The 15,681-nt window shown below is 50.2% G+C and overlaps 1 protein-coding gene across 1 annotated transcript; it reads right to left on the bottom strand.

Annotated features, from left to right (window-relative positions):
• Window positions 1-232: 232 nt before the first annotated feature.
• LOC132087071 (uncharacterized) lies at window positions 233-9,787 on the bottom strand. Its single transcript, XM_059493099.1, has 6 exons — window positions 9,613-9,787; window positions 8,183-8,250; window positions 5,466-7,902; window positions 4,611-4,802; window positions 861-921; window positions 233-275 (listed from the first exon to the last, which is right to left on the bottom strand). Exons 1-6 carry the CDS (start codon window positions 9,785-9,787, stop codon window positions 233-235), a joined length of 2,976 nt encoding a protein of 991 aa, XP_059349082.1.
• Between the last annotated feature and the right edge of the window lie 5,894 nt (window positions 9,788-15,681).

The following is a 15,681-nucleotide window of genomic DNA, read 5'->3' as shown; positions in this document are numbered from 1 at the left end:
GCCCTGCCCATCCCCTTTTTTTGCCTCCCAGTTCACCCCTTTGCTTTGCCTCCCCTTAATAAACAGTTTGGCTTTGTCACTTTACCCACGTGTCCTTGGAGCTGAAGCGGCACAAATCCTGAGCCCGGGGACACGCGGGGCCCTGCTGCCGTTCTCTTCCACGCTGTGTTCTGTGCACGGGCAGAGAGGAACAAGGGGCAGCTCAGGCTGCAAAGGTCCCTGTCCTGCTGCTTCAGTTGCACAGCACCATGGAGTTGAAGGTCATGCTGAGCATGCTGAAGGGAACAAGGACCCTGGGTTTAAGAAGAGCTAGCTTGAGGATGCTCTGAAGGCAGCTGTGAGGGATTCCACAGCATGCATCTATGGAGGGCAGAGGAGCTTGCAATGCTGGAAGGTTTTCCCAGAGAGCTTCCTGAAAGCACAGCAATGCTCCATCCCTACACAGGGACAGGAAGAGGGCAGAAGCAGAGACCGTCGTGGCCTAACAGTGAGCTTTGCAGCAGCAGCAGCAGCGGGGAGTGGCTGAGCCTCAGAGGTGCGACCGTCCCAGTGGCCGCAGCGCTGTCAGGCGGTGCCTGCAGGCTCAGTGTGGTTCTGGCAGCTCTGGTCTCCCCACAAGTGAGGAATGGCAGCCCCTGCCTCGGGCCCAGTCAGAAACCCAACCAAGTGAGACCAGAGGGAGGAGACCCTTCCCACCTCTCTTGGGCAGGGCTGCAAAACAGCCGCTGCATCTTCCTGCCTCTCTGTTTGGGGTGTGCTGAGCCCAGAGCCGGCCAGCTTGTGTCCTGCTGTCCCAGGAGTGTTCTGGGCGGGCAGGAGAAGTGCTGCGTGCACGGCGGAGCGTCCCGGAAGGGGCTCACCAGAGCCTCCTGCGGGAGCATGGCTCCGCTCTCTGGCTGGGAACAGCCTGGTTTTGCTGCCCTGAGCGCAGGCAGGAGCTCAGGCACGTGCAGAGGCAGCGGGCAGCTCGTGTTTGGAGGGGCCAGGCGCTGCGCGCCTGATGCCGAATTTTGCCCCAAAAGGCGAGAATAACTGCCTAAGAGACTCAGCTTAAGTCTAATAAGCAGGAGGTATTTTATTGCGACGCGTCGGGGAAATCACAAAGTGGATTTCCGAGTTCACATAGCAAAAGCAAGCCTTATATACAATTTTGGGTATAGGATTACATCAGATCAGATACATAATCATGCATATTCATATGGGGCGTGGTGTAGGCGGAGCGTGGGCGGAGCGTAGGTGGAGACATCTCTTTTGGGGAATTTTCGGGTGGTCGTTCCTGTTGCCTTCATCATAGACGGGGTCTTTCCGATGACTCTTCCTCTTTAAACTTTTGAACCTCTTCCCTAATTTGGTCAATTCCCGGTGTACTTGGCTTGGTCTCTATGGCTTGGCAAAGTTCTTAGGGTCAGTTTGACATTGTTGGCTCTGAACATGCTTAGCCCATCAGTTCCCCCTATCCCTATCTCCTTCCCGTCATTGTGTTTCATGCTTTAGCTGATTAATTACTCTATGTGTTTCCTAATACTATGCCTTCTTCAAATGCCTCACATTCTATGTTTTAACTCATTATTTCTTGGAGGCTATCTGCTTTGGGGCTTCATTCCCCCCTTTTCTTATAACTTACGAATTCTTTCGTCAAGTTCTGGTCCCACAGGACGCTGATAGGCTCGTGCCATTGCCCAAATCATTTGGGTCCTCTTCATTATGCCCCTTAGTCTCCACCACAAACAAATGTTTGTAAGAGTTAGTAATAACAAAGCTATAATTACTACTAGCATTGGGTGCACCAGGTAATGAAAGACCTGTGTAGCTGTTGGGGAGTATCCTGTAAAGATGTCCCACCAGTGATGCTGGCCTACTTGTTCTACTTCGGTCAGGACGTTCTTTATCCTTTCTGAATTGTGTTCTATCTGCCATACCATTCGTTTAGTTGTTTGATTCACCTTTTGCACCAATTTCTTTACTTCAGGGTGTGCAAGCATTGCTTTGAGAATTTTGACGTCCATCCCTATTTGTAATTTCGGTATCTCTTGATATAGGTTGAAATTTGCGTTAATTAGCTGTTGGGTAGTTATTGGGACAGTGTAATGAAAATCACAACCTATGATCTTGGTAAAGTTGCATGCACAAAAGTTAGTATTGTTAGTCTCTGCTAGGCAATTATCTATAGTGACATTGTCACAAGCTGTCCTTACGCAAGCACACCCATTTCCTATATAATAAACTTGTGATTGTGTTTTATCATGCGGAAGCATTTCTAAGGTGCATACACTATTTTCAGCATCTAAGCATAAATCTTCGGCTTCTACCACAGCATTTTCGCAAACATAGCCTAATTGTCCTCTAGGGATGCATGCTTCTGTGCTAACCGATTGCCACTTGTTTTTGGTGTAATCATAACTGGCCCAAACGTTATGGTTTATTGGCCTGACAATGACATCTTGATGCATCGTCTCTAAAGTGAGGATGGGAAAGATACCTCTTTCCTCTGCCGCACTAATGGTGAGGACATAAGCTTCAACGTGTTCTCGTTGAGGTTCATAAGTGAAGTTTACTAACTGCCACCAAGCTTGATGGTCCCTTTCAAATCGTGTAGTATGATTGTCCTTTAGTATTGTTTCCCTTATTTCTTGAGGTAATATACCTGCCGTTCCTTCTCTCATTATTCCTGCCGCTATCGACTGTACCCATTGTTGCGTCTGAGAGCATTGGATAGCGAGTGCAATGTCTTTGCCAAGCTCCCCTGTGTAGTTAGCGAGCTTCACAAAATCCTCTGCAGTGTGGTTCGCTACCATGGTTAGTAATTTCACCACTAGCGATTGTGTTTCAGCTAATGTAAGCATGGATGTACTGAGAGGCACCTTAAGCTTTCCTAAGCTCGATGTGACGGTACTTAATTTGTTTACTAATACCTCTTGATCTATTGTGTTTACTATGCCAAATCCGGTGCCAATCCACCCACTTAGATCTCTTTTTGTTTTTCTGTGATGAAACCTTGTCGCTAGCCATGCATTTCATCCCTTAAGGCTTTGCTGTATAAATGGTCGGCAATCCTTTTGCAAATAAGTAATATCGGTGTGAATGTTCATTTGCACCTTTTTCAGGGAATAAGTGGGGTCTAACAATAATTTTAGTTCGTTAGATTTTCTTATCACCTGAGGCCCTATAAAGGTTAGGTTGTGTACTGCTTTATATTCCACTGGTAGGGTGGTTTCTTGAGGCAAGTCTAGATCTGGATACAATGGGATCACATCTTCTGGTAATTGTATCCTATAATCGACAGCACGCCCGAGAGCACGCCCGAGGGAGCTAATATCCTGTCCCAGTGTTTTCAACTCCCTTTCACATGTGAACATCATTGACTGATCCAATCTAAATGCCATCTCACACAGTGCTTTTTCTCCCTCAGGACCACTAGATATTACAATTTCTCCCGGAGAATGGAGAAGGGGGTGAGGGTCATAGGTTATGTTTTGAGGGCGTAGCTCCCCAAGTGAATCTTCTCTATAAATCACCCCCTTTATCGGTTGTTGTGATCCAGGTGGATCCTCCCTGAAGTCGCTCCACTGACACGAAATTGGGCCCTTTTGCTGGATCCAAACTGTGGGCCTGCCCATTTTCACTGGACTAAAGGTAATTAGGTTATGTTTAAAGGCTGGCATCAAGGGTTTAATTGTTAATACTAGCCGCCTTGTTTTCCCTTCCTCTGGGTCGAGTTCTCGACACCCAATTTGGACTTGGTCTCCCTTGTATGCTACCATGGAGGGCTGATCCCACACCTCACTTGCATATGGCTGATTGTTTCGTAAGGCATAAACCTCGAAATAGGGCCCTCTCGTTCCCAACTCTGGGTGGATACACTGGTGCGCATGAGACCATGGGTCTATTGGGGCAGAGCCTTGGGGAAGCACTATCATTAGTCCAATGATTAGAGTTGTAAAGGTTTGGGGTGGAGTCGGGGTCATAATGTCTGGCTGTCAATTTTGTTTCTTTTGGCGTTCTTGTTGCTTGGTGTGAATTTGCTTTACTCGTAAAATAGTCTTTTCTAGTTCAGTGTCTAAATCTCTTTGTTTTTTAAAAGGTCCAATTTGGTCACTTGTTAGTGGATGTCGTGGGACAGAAGAATAGCAACGGGTCGATAAAACCTTAGAACGACTAAGTTTCAAACAATATTGTAACCAGCGGTGTACTTTCCAATGGCACCACCCTAATACAATTTGTTCGGGTGCTTCAAACAATTCCCTAGCCTCTAAAATGGGTCTGTTGGCGAATTTCTCTAAGGCCAAATAGTCGTCATTTTCCCTTGCTTCTTTGCAGCTACACTCATAACATTGGAGGTCCAGTAAACAACTTTGTACGTTCCAAAATTTTCTATCACAACCTCCACAAAGAAATCCAATTAGTCCCACACAATTTCTTTCCCCACACCCAAAACACGGCTGATCGTGAATAGGGTCCTGTGGGTCAGGTCCTTGTTGACTATATGTTTCAACCCACCCTATCCACTGTATTGGCGTGCTACGCAATGCAGCTCTAGCTTCGGCATTAAATTCTGCTATGAGGGATAAAGGTTTTGGCAAAGTCAATGTTAGTTTATGTTGAATTCTCACGTGATCCTGCGGAGACAGCTGACTCAGAAGTCTGTACATCTAGGGCAGGTTTGATCTCCTCTTGTTTGTTTTCCGGAGCTCTCTTGACCCGTGAATAGTGGATCCACGTAGGTCGCTCCTTGATCCGAACCGCGGTGAAGGTAGTCAGCAGCACTTGGAAAGGTCCCTCCCACTTTTCTTGTAGGGGTTTTCCTAAAAGATTCTTAACATATACCCAATCACCGGGGTTAAACGGATGCAATTTGCAATCAGGTTGCTTAGGTTGGTGCTCTATCACCACAGTAGCATTCTTATCAAACTGTTTCCCCACCGTAATTACATAATCATAAATATACTGATTACCGATTTGGTCTATAACGTCCCCATTTACAACTTGCATAGCATAAGGTCTACCATACAAAATTTCAAATGGGCTTAACTTTTCTTTTGATCTTGGTTTGACTCTCAGCCTAAGCAAAGCAATAGGCAAAGCCTGATACCACTGCAAATTAGTCTCCTGGCATATTTTGGCAATTTGCTGTTTGATGAGATGATTCATCTTTTCCACTTGCCCACTGGCCTGTGGGCGATAAGGTGTGTGTAGTTGCCATTTGATTTGTAATGCTTTGCTTATTGCTCTCACCACTTTTGCACAGAAGTGTGTACCTCTATCCGAAGAAATGCTCTTTGGTACCCCAAACCGTGGAATAATTTCATTAAACAGTACTTTGGTCACTTCTCTTTCCTTATTTGTCCTACAAGGGAATGCTTCAGGCCACCCAGAAAACGTATCAGTTAGTACCAACAAATACCGAAACCCCCCTTTTCTTGGGAGTTCAGAAAAATCAATTTGCCATACTTCACCTGGGAATTTACCTCGATTTATGGCTCCTTGATGTACTTTGGTTCCTGTGTTCGGGTTATTTTTCAGACACCGCTCGCACTGGGACGTAACGTGTTTTATAGTAGTAAATAATTTTGGTCCTGCTATTCTGGTCTGCAAATATTGGTAAAGCGAATCTAGGCCCCAATGGGCCTTCTCATGTTCTGTCTTCACAAACTGCCACATCACGTTTCCTGGTATCACTAACTGTCCTGTTTCTAATCGACCCCAACCATTTTCTAGTATTTTGCCCTTATTCCTTTGAATCCATCTATGATCTGATTCTTGGTAATCTGGCTGGATATTAATATCCAGCTCCCCTGGTATTAGGGCCGCTATTTCCGCTTCCCTATTTCTTGTGGCCGCCAATTTAGCTTCTGTATCTGCCTTCCTGTTCCCTATCTCTGGTATAGTGTTACCTTTCAGATGTCCTTTACAATGCATTATGGCCACTTGTGCTGGGAGTTGGACCGCCTCTAGCAATCGCAGAATCTCTTCTGCATGTTTGACTGTTTTTCCTTTTGTAGTCAATAGTCCTCTTTCTTTCCAGATGGCCCCATGAGCATGTACAACAGAGAAGGCATATTTAGAGTCTGTCCATATATTAATTTGCATGTTTTCTGCCAATTCCAGGGCTCGGGTCAGAGCTATCAGCTCTGCCTTTTGAGCTGAAGTCCCTGCAGGCAAGGGGTTTGACTCAATTACCCTTTCTGTAGTGGTGACTGCATAGCCAGCCATTCTTACTCCTTGCTTCACGAAGCTGCTGCCATCTGAGAACCAGTTGTCCGCACCTTCGAGCGGCTCTTCTTTGAGATCTGGGCGACTGGAATAGACGGCTTCAATTGTTTCCAGGCAGTCGTGTTCGATGGGTTCTGCTGGGGCTCTCCCTTCTAGAAATGAAGCTGGGTTCACAATGTTAGTTACCTGAATGGTTACGTCATCTGATTCAGCCAAGATGGCCTGGTATTTTAGGAATCTGGATGGGGACAACCAATGGTTGCCTTTCTGTTCCAGCACAGCCGACACAGTGTGAGATACTAACACAGTCATCTTTTGGCCCAGTGTGAGCTTTCTGGCCTCTTCTATGTTAATTATCACTGCAGCCACTGCCCTCAGACAGCCTGGCCATCCTTTACTTACTTCATCCAATCGCTTGGAGAAGTAGGCCACAGCTCTCTTGTGTGTTCCCAACTGCTGTGCCAGGACTCCTAGGGCCATCCCTTGTCGTTCATGGGAGAACAGCCAGAATGGTTTTGATACATCTGGGAGACCTAAAGCCGGTGCTCTCATTAGCTCCAGCTTCAACTTCTTGAAGGCCCCTTCTGCCTCGGGAGTCCAAACTAGAACATCCTTGGTTTCTTTCAACAAATCGTACAGTGGTTTAGCAAGTATCCCGTACTGGTAGATCCACAGCCGACACCAACCTGTCATCCCCAGAAAGGCGCGCAGGTCTCTCACCGTCTCTGGTTTGGGCATTTGACAGATGGCCTTTTTCCTAGCTGCTCCCAGGGATCGCTGTCCTCTGGAGACTTCGTATCCCAGGTACACTACTTCTTTTTGCACCAGCTGTGCTTTCTGTTGAGAAACTCGGTATCCACTTAAACCCAGGAAATTTAACAAGGAAATAGTCCATTCAATGCATTCTTCCTCTGTCACTGTTGCTATTAAGAGGTTATCTACGTATTGCAGAAGGGTGCCATCTCCCAGCGGCCTTTCCCACTGTTCTAATTCTTTGGCTAACTGATTCCCAAAAATCGTAGGGGAGTTCGCCCATCCTTGGGGCAATACCGTCCAGGTAAGTTGGGTCTTTCTTCCTTTATCTACAGATTCCCATTCAAAGGCAAAAATCTTTTGACTCTCGGGAGCTAAGGGAAGGCAGAAAAATGCATCTTTCAAGTCTAATACAGTGAACCAGGCCAAATTATCCTTGAGTCTAGTTAAAAGCGTGTATGGATTAGCAACTAAAGGATGTAATATCTTGGTTATTTCGTTTACTGCTCTCAAGTCCTGAACTAGTCTGTAAGCTCCATTAGGTTTCTTTACTGGCAAGATTGGTGTATTAAAATCCGATTCACATTCTACCAATAACCCCAGTTCCAAAAACCTTTTGATTATGGGCTCAATCCCCTTCCTGTCTTCTATTCTCAAAGGGTATTGTTTTCTTACCACCGGTCTTGCCCCATCTTTAAGTTCAACAACAATCGGTGCTGCTTGTTTTGATTTTCCAGGTATATCAGTAGCCCATACTAATGGGTATGCCTCGCTCAGGATTCGCTCAAAATTGTGATTCTCAGGTTTAGGTTTCACACAACTGATTGTTAGGCTTAGGGCTGTAATCAGTTGTTCTTCTTTTACTTGAAATTCAAATCTGTCCTTTTTGAACTTTATTATGGCTCCCAAGTTTTCTAGCAAGTCTCTCCCTAGTAGAGGCTTTGGCGAATTTGGCAAATACAGAAACTGGTGTATTCCCATTTGTTTCCCAATTTTGTATTTGATAGGTTTCAAAAAGTAAGCCTTTTCTGGTTGGCCTGTTGCTCCCACAACTTGTACAAATTCATCACTTTTAGGTACCAATTCTTGATTTAAAACCGAAAAGGTTGCTCCCGTATCAATCAAAAAGTCCAATTCCTTTTTACCTTCCCCTAGCTCCATTTTAACCAGTGGGTCTGCTAGGGTATGGCCCACCGGTCCCCCTCATTCACTTTCTTGCTGTGTGGTGGTAGTGGTGGCCATTAGCCTTCTCTTTAACTGGGGGCATTCCTGTTTCCAGTGTCCCGTCTGTAGGCAGTATGCACATTGATCTGGCCCTACTCTAGCTGGGTGGGGTTGGAACCTTCCTCCCCCTCTCACCGGGTAGCCTCTACTCCTACCCCTGGTTCCAGGTTCCGAGTGACCTGTCTTCTGAGCTGCCACTGCCACAGCCACTACTCGAGCTATCCTCCTGTCCTCCCTTTTCTTCTCCTCAACTTCTCTATTATTATATACCTTCCATGCCTCATTCAGCAAGGCCTCCAGGTTTTTATTTTCTGGATGTTCAAGCTTTTGCAATTTCTTTCTGATGTCTGGGTTACTCTGTCCCATCATTAATCCTAACAGGTGTTGTTTCCCTTCTTCCGTTGCTGGGTCCAGGGGTGTGTATTGTCTCATGGCTGCCCTAAGTCTATCCAAAAACTCTGACGGGGTCTCATCCTTTCCCTGCCTAATGTCATATAACATCGACCAATTGATAGCCTTAGGGATCGCATTACGCAAGCCCATCGCTATCAGCTTTCTGTACTGCACCAATCGTCGATAGTGCTCTTCGTTGCCCGGATCCCATTCTGGTTTACTACTGGGGAAATTATCTTCTAGTCTCCCTGATAATACTTGAGCATGTCGTTTTCCTGTTTCCAATACGAGTTCCCTTTCTGTATCTGTCAATTCTGACAACATCACCTCTATATCTTCCCAATCAATATCTAAATTCCTTGCCATTAATTCAAACCTCTTCGCTACTCCCTCTGGATTCCTCCTGAAGTTCCTTGCCTCATCCCTCCAATTGTTCAGATCACTTGTGGAGAACGGTACCTTTACCCTGGTCCTTTCTCCTACCATTGGCATAAGTTGTCGGAGAGGAGCTATTGTATGGTTCCGTTCCTCTTCTTGCTTTGCTTCCCTCCGTGCCACAGATCTGGTATAATACGAATGACTAGTCCCTTCCCCAGGATCTTCCTGTGCCTCAATGTCTTCCCTATTCTTTTTTTTTCTCTTTTCTCTTTCCCTTTCCCTGTTCTTCATCTTCACCTTTTATTTCTGTTAACTCTTTTTCTACTACCCCCCTGGCATGGTTTACACAGTCCAGCCGCGCCTCGCTCTGCATCTGTCGCCTTTCTTCCCGCATCTGCCGGCGCCTATCCTGTTCCGGGCTACTGTCCTCATCTTCTGTTCCCCTTCCATCTCTCTTATCCTCTATCTGAATTATTATATTCAGCTTCTGTGAGTTGTTCTCTACCTCCCTTTCGCATGTCTCAGTGTCATTCTTCTCACTATACCTTAGCTTAGAGACGTTGCCTCCCAGTGAGTTATCCCCAGTCCTCGGTGTGCTAGTTTCTATTCTACAGGTACCTGATTTCCCAAAACCTCCACTTTTGGGTGTACTACCATCCCCATATGGACTTAGTTCGGGGAGGCTGCGTGTCTCCCCTCGACTCTCTGTTCCATGTGGGCTGCCTTCTTCCCTCTCAACTTCTAATCTGGGTGGGCTGTCAGCATCCTTGTAGCTTCCCGACCCCTGTGGACTATCTGGTCCCTGCGGGCTGCTTTCCTTCTTGTCCATCCCCGATTTTAATGGACTATCCTCCTCCCAAGTGTTATCTAGTTTCTGAGAACTGTGCCCAAACTTAGATTTCCACCATCGTTCCAGCTCCTTTAAGGGGCTAGGATCCCCTTGTTCCTCCCTTGGCCTGGGAAGAGGCCCTTCCCGTCCTGGGGCGAATGGATGGTATTCCCACAGGCTTATTTCGCTCTCCTTTCCACTATCCCTTCTTGTCAATTTAAGACATTGCTGCCCAATGCTACATGCATCACAGCACCGTTCTTTAGGCTTTGAACCTTTCTTATCTTTTTCCAGGGCTAGCACTAGGGGGTCCTGAGGTGCTACATTTACCCCGCACTCTTTTTGCCACTCCGGTTTATTTCTTAGGGTAAAGAACATGTCAGCATACATCACTTCGTCCCATTTGTTAAGTCGGCGAAGGAAAAGCATCAATTGCAAAATAGTATTATAATTAGTTGTTCCCTCCGGCGGCCATTTCTCATTGTCATCTAACTTGTACAACGGCCACCACTGCGTACAATATTTAAGGAGTGTCTTTTTACTTATGTTTCCCCCCGGGATCCCTCCCAAGTCCTTCCAGTGTCTTAGGATACATCCTAAGGGGGTTTTCATATTTACGTCCTTACTCTGTTGACTTCCCATAGTTATTCCCTGTGTTGGTTTAACACTTCACACACAATTTTCAGTCGCTTTTGTCCTGGCTTCTCGCGTCGCAGCGATGCTGCGTCTCATTCACTCTCAACCATACACTCACACCTTTATAAAGGAATTCCTACCTTATGGTCTATATCAGAACAGACTGTTACCGGGTTTGGTCACGCGAGGTCACCTACAGACCGTGAGACACCAGTTTGCCAGATTCGTGCAATCGCAACCGTAGACAGTGCAACAATTGCAGGAGGTCACAATTTTCTTCCGGATATCTATCAACTTATTCTCTTCTAAAAATTATAGAGAGAGCAGCAAGATATTTTCTGTAAGATTTTGCAACAAACACATAAAACAGACACAAAAGATCACCGGCTGACAGACCTCTTCAGATAGCAGTTTCAGTTCTTAACCCTTAATTCACAGTATTACAACATCAAACACAATGTTAAAACAGTTTCCCATACAGACCAAAAAATACCAAGATAAACAAACACTTCTTTCAGCAGGACTTTTGTCCTTTTCTCTACAAAAACAATGCCGGGAATCTCCTGGCAAACCAATGCTAGCAACAACCCTGGCAAACCAATGCTAGCAACCCAATGCTAGCAACCCAATGCTAGCAACCCAATGGGATTCGTTACCGGGGCGTCCCCCAGCTTTCCCTTCGGGCGGTCACGTCTGACCCCCGTTTCCCTACCAATAAAACCAATAAACAATTAAAATACCTCTTAATTGAAGCAGGAGATGCAGGGAACCCTCCGTCCACCAAGGCGCCAGTCCAGGGGGGTCTCTTCTGACAAAAAAATTCGTCAGGGGCGCCCAGAGAATCCCGACCCCGGACCCGGCCCGGGAGGACCTCAGGGCCCGGATCTCCTGTCTGGTCCCATCTGGGTCGCCAGAAAATGATGCCGAATTTTGCCCCAAAAGGCGAGAATAACTGCCTAAGAGACTCAGCTTAAGTCTAATAAGCAGGAGGTATTTTATTGCGACGCGTCGGGGAAATCACAAAGTGGATTTCCGAGTTCACATAGCAAAAGCAAGCCTTATATACAATTTTGGGTATAGGATTACATCAGATCAGATACATAATCATGCATATTCATATGGGGCGTGGTGTAGGCGGAGCGTGGGCGGAGCGTAGGTGGAGACATCTCTTTTGGGGAATTTTCGGGTGGTCGTTCCTGTTGCCTTCATCATAGACGGGGTCTTTCCGATGACTCTTCCTCTTTAAACTTTTGAACCTCTTCCCTAATTTGGTCAATTCCCGGTGTACTTGGCTTGGTCTCTATGGCTTGGCAAAGTTCTTAGGGTCAGTTTGACATTGTTGGCTCTGAACATGCTTAGCCCATCAGTTCCCCCTATCCCTATCTCCTTCCTGTCATTGTGTTTCATGCTTTAGCTGATTAATTACTCTATGTGTTTCCTAATACTATGCCTTCTTCAAATGCCTCACATTCTATGTTTTAACTCATTATTTCTTGGAGGCTATCTGCTTTGGGGCTTCACGCCCAAAGCGACGCGTGGAAAGAGACTCGGGGCAAGGAAGATGAGCTCCAGCTGGAGTGCCTGCGCTGCAAGGAGCACAAGCAATTCAGCCTTGCCAGTGTTTCTTAAGGGATGGGTTGGTGTTCCCCAGGAAATGTACACATTTGGGGAAGTGCCCTTGGAAGAGAGGGGCTTGATTCCCAAGGAAACTGCTTCCCCAGGAGCCCCCAGTGAGGTAGGTGCAGCTGTCTCCCTTTGACTCCCCGTGTTTCCTTCAGTCCTTGAGGCCCCTTGCACTTGGCAGAGGGGCAGGGCAAGGATGTGAAGAGCAGCCTTGGCATCTGCCTGGGCCTGCAGAGACCAAGCCAAGCACCTGTGGCAGGGTTTGTTGCCCAAACCCTGAGGACAGGTCTGAACCGGATCCTGTTTGTTCAGCCGAATGCCCCAAAGCTCTCTTGGGGAGCTGTGAATTCAAAGGCCTTGATGCACACATTGATGCCACCTCCCCTCTCTGGTGTGTTTTAACTCTTGGCAAGATGCGTTTGCCCCGTGCTTGCTGGAAGCTGCTCTGCTCCAGAGCCAGCAGCGAGCTGGGCTGTGCTGGCCGGGCACCGTGGAGAGTCCTTCCCTGAGCACTTGGCCGGGCTTGGTGTGTCCCAGGCTGTCTTAGACACTTGGGGCAATGGAATCCTTCCAATCGGAGCATTTTGGGCAGGGTGGGGGTGGCCCCAGAGCACTTGGCAGCGTTTCCAAGGGCCCTTGCTGACATGGCGCAGCACAGTGGCCACGGAATGGAACAGGACCCTTTGTGACACGTGGTGACATGGGTGCTGGTGGTGACGAGGCAACGCCACAGTGCTCAGTGCACGTGACGGGACAGGACGTGCCAGAGCTGTGCTGTGAGGAGACCCACACAGCCGGCTCTTTTGTCGCTGACCCCGAGCTTTTCCAAACCGTTACTCCTGCGGCTGGCCTGGCGGCCAGACTGCGGGACTTCCTGACTCAGAGCCTTCCCAAGGTATCTGCCGTCCCTGTGGCCAGTGCCCTCGTGGCCAGGCCATAGGACTCAGTGCCTTCCACTGCTCACGAGGAGTCTCGTGTTATTGTGGCAAGAGCCCTTGAGAGATCAGAGTGCAGGACGTGCAGTCCTGTAGCCTTCCTGAGGCTTGTCTGTGGCAGGCACCTGCAAGGCGCTCGCTGATTCAGACCTTTGCCCAGGCATCTGGCGCAAAGGGGTCCTCCAGGTCAGCAAGCGGGATGGCAGGTAGAGTGCGCAGCCTCTTCAGGGTGCTTCGGGGGAAGAAAAAGAAAGGCCCTGCAGCCTCCCCAGCGCAGCAGCCTGCAGAGCCGGAGCAGTTGCAGCCACTGCAGGACGGTGAGTGGCAGAGCCAGGCCGCAGGGCTGGTGCCTGCGGCCGGCCTGGCCCCATCCCATCCCTGCCCCCGTGGACGTGCCCGCAGACAGAACGGAAGAGGGGCTGGGGCTGCCCTCCGCTGGCCGTGCTGTGTCCCCTGGCCACCCGGGGGCTACCCCTGCCAGGGCAGCGCAGGGCTGGGCCGTGTTCTCCGGCCTCTCCCGCAGCCCCTCAGCTCTGGCTGCGCTCGCTCTTTGCCAGGTGCGGGCAAGGATGGGACACCAGAGCAGGACCCCACTGGCGGATGCTTCCACCGAGCAGCGCAGGTACCTGCGGCCATCCCCACCTGGGCCGGGCCTGCTGGCACTGCTCGGCCCAGTGCCGCGCTTGGAGCAGGCCACGGAACGTCCCTCTCTTCCCGCCCTTCCTTCTGCTGCAGATACTGCGGAGGTTGCTGCGCCTTCGGCGCAGAAACACCAGCGCCACAGCAACCCAGGCCACGGCCGAGCTACGGGCAGAGCCTGATGTCAGCTCGGCCTCCCCTCAGCGTGCAGCAGACTCTGTCAGGGCAATGGCTGAGGGAAGGCCGGAGGCTGTCACGGCCCTGAGTGAGGACACAAGGACGCAAAGCACGTGGGCCCTCTCAAAGACCAACACCAGGCCCACTTGCACTGCGGTTCCTGCTCCCACTCAGGATTTCTTTTCTTCCCAGCGGCAGGTAAGCAGCCTGGGGCCAGGGCTGAAGGCCTCCCAGGATCGTGGGGCCCCTCAAGCCACGTCTGCTGGGCCCCCCCAGCCATTGAGGCTAGCAGAGTGGGGTGGGAAGGCAAGCACTTCTTGGGGGAAGCTGGGCAAGTTGCTCCCTTGCACAGCACTCCAGACATTCCCCATGCCTCCTCTAGGTGCCAGCCATGGTGAGGGACATTCACCAGACACTCATGTCCCATCTCACTGTGGACGCTGGGCTGCGATGGGACATTGTGAGCCTGGCCCAAGAGCACCCTGCTAATGTGGTGATGAGCCTCCTGCGCTGTGCCCCAACCTGTGACAGGTACAGAGCACAACTGCCTCGAGAGCTCGGTGCTCAGCGGCCCCTAGGGCCCCTCCCCCTGTCCAGCCTGTCCAGTGGGGTCTGCCAGACAGGCGGACAGCTCCAGGACCCTGGGGCCCCTCTGTTTCCTAAGCCTGCTGCCAGGCTCCCCGCCCCTGCCCCTCAGGGCACCGGGGCTCTGTACCCCGGCCCCACGCAGCCGCACGGGGGCACGGTCCTGACACGCAGCTCTGGTCCCACAGGGCTGCTGCGCTGATGTGGAGAACCATCGGCTCCTCGGGATCCGCAGTGCAGAGGGTGCTTCCAGCACTCCTGTCTGTGATGGAGGACAGGCCACTGTACAGCATGTTCTTCTACAGTGGGGATAACGAGGCCATCTTTGCCCTGGCTGTGAGTTTCTGGAACTGGCCTTTGCTCACCCTCCAGGTCACCTCTCCAGCAGCTCTCCATGCTCTCTCCCTGTCCTGCAGTTCCCTGCCTCAGGCGCTGGGCCGAAAGCTGGGCTAAGGGCAGGCTCAGGGGGAGCACGCTGGCTGCTCCCACTGCCATCTCCCCTCGAGCCCTGCAACGTGGACACCTGGGCACTGACTGCTGCCTCGGGGTGCTTTCTCCTTTGCAGGCAACTGTGGTACTGTGGAAGACTGTCCACATGCCCGAGTGGCACGAGGCACTAGTCCCTTCTTCCGCCCGCCTGTTTGTGGCTCTGCTCTTCCAAGTTTTTGACACCACAGAGCAGATGCCAGAAGACGTTGAGCACTTCTGGAGAGCTTGCCGGGAGGAACACTGCCTTCCCACGAAGCCCAACAGGTCTCAGTCGCCCTGTCCTTCCCATGCCCTTGTGGCCAGGACCAGTGCTCCTGGCGTGACCTGGCCTTTGCTCTGTACACAGGTTTGCAGCGCAGGCCATGAAAGCTCTGCTCTGCCTCCTGGACTTTGAGAAGCAGCTGGTGACTCTGGAGCGCAAGCGGGTCTGGGACACCCTGCTCTGTGCCGACACCCGGCACTATGCAGTCGGTCTGCTGGCCAGGTGAGACCCCCTTCCCCCCGCTGCCGCCAGCGTTTGTGCCCTGTGCCCGGAGCGGCCCACGCAGTCCCCGTGGTTGTGGGCGAGAGGGCCTTGTCACCGAGGGGCGACCAAGCAGACCGGAATAGGCTGGGAGAGGAGGGTGCCCAGGAGCAGCTGCCTCCCAAAGCACCCACGTCCCCTTGCAGGGTGCTGGAGAAAGATCACACCTCTGGGAGTCAGTCCTGGCAGAGGTCTGCCTGCCTGGCTCAGGCCTTTGCTGCCTTTTTCCCCCTGCCAGGGAGATGCGCCGTAGCTCGACCCGCTTGTGTTCCCACATCGCCTTGCAC

Source organism: Ammospiza nelsoni, chromosome Z, assembly GCF_027579445.1.
Source record: "Ammospiza nelsoni isolate bAmmNel1 chromosome Z, bAmmNel1.pri, whole genome shotgun sequence".
NCBI lineage: Eukaryota > Metazoa > Chordata > Aves > Passeriformes > Passerellidae > Ammospiza > Ammospiza nelsoni.
The sequence above is the reverse complement of the archived record's forward strand: the minus strand, read 5'-3'. Positions and strand labels throughout refer to the sequence as shown.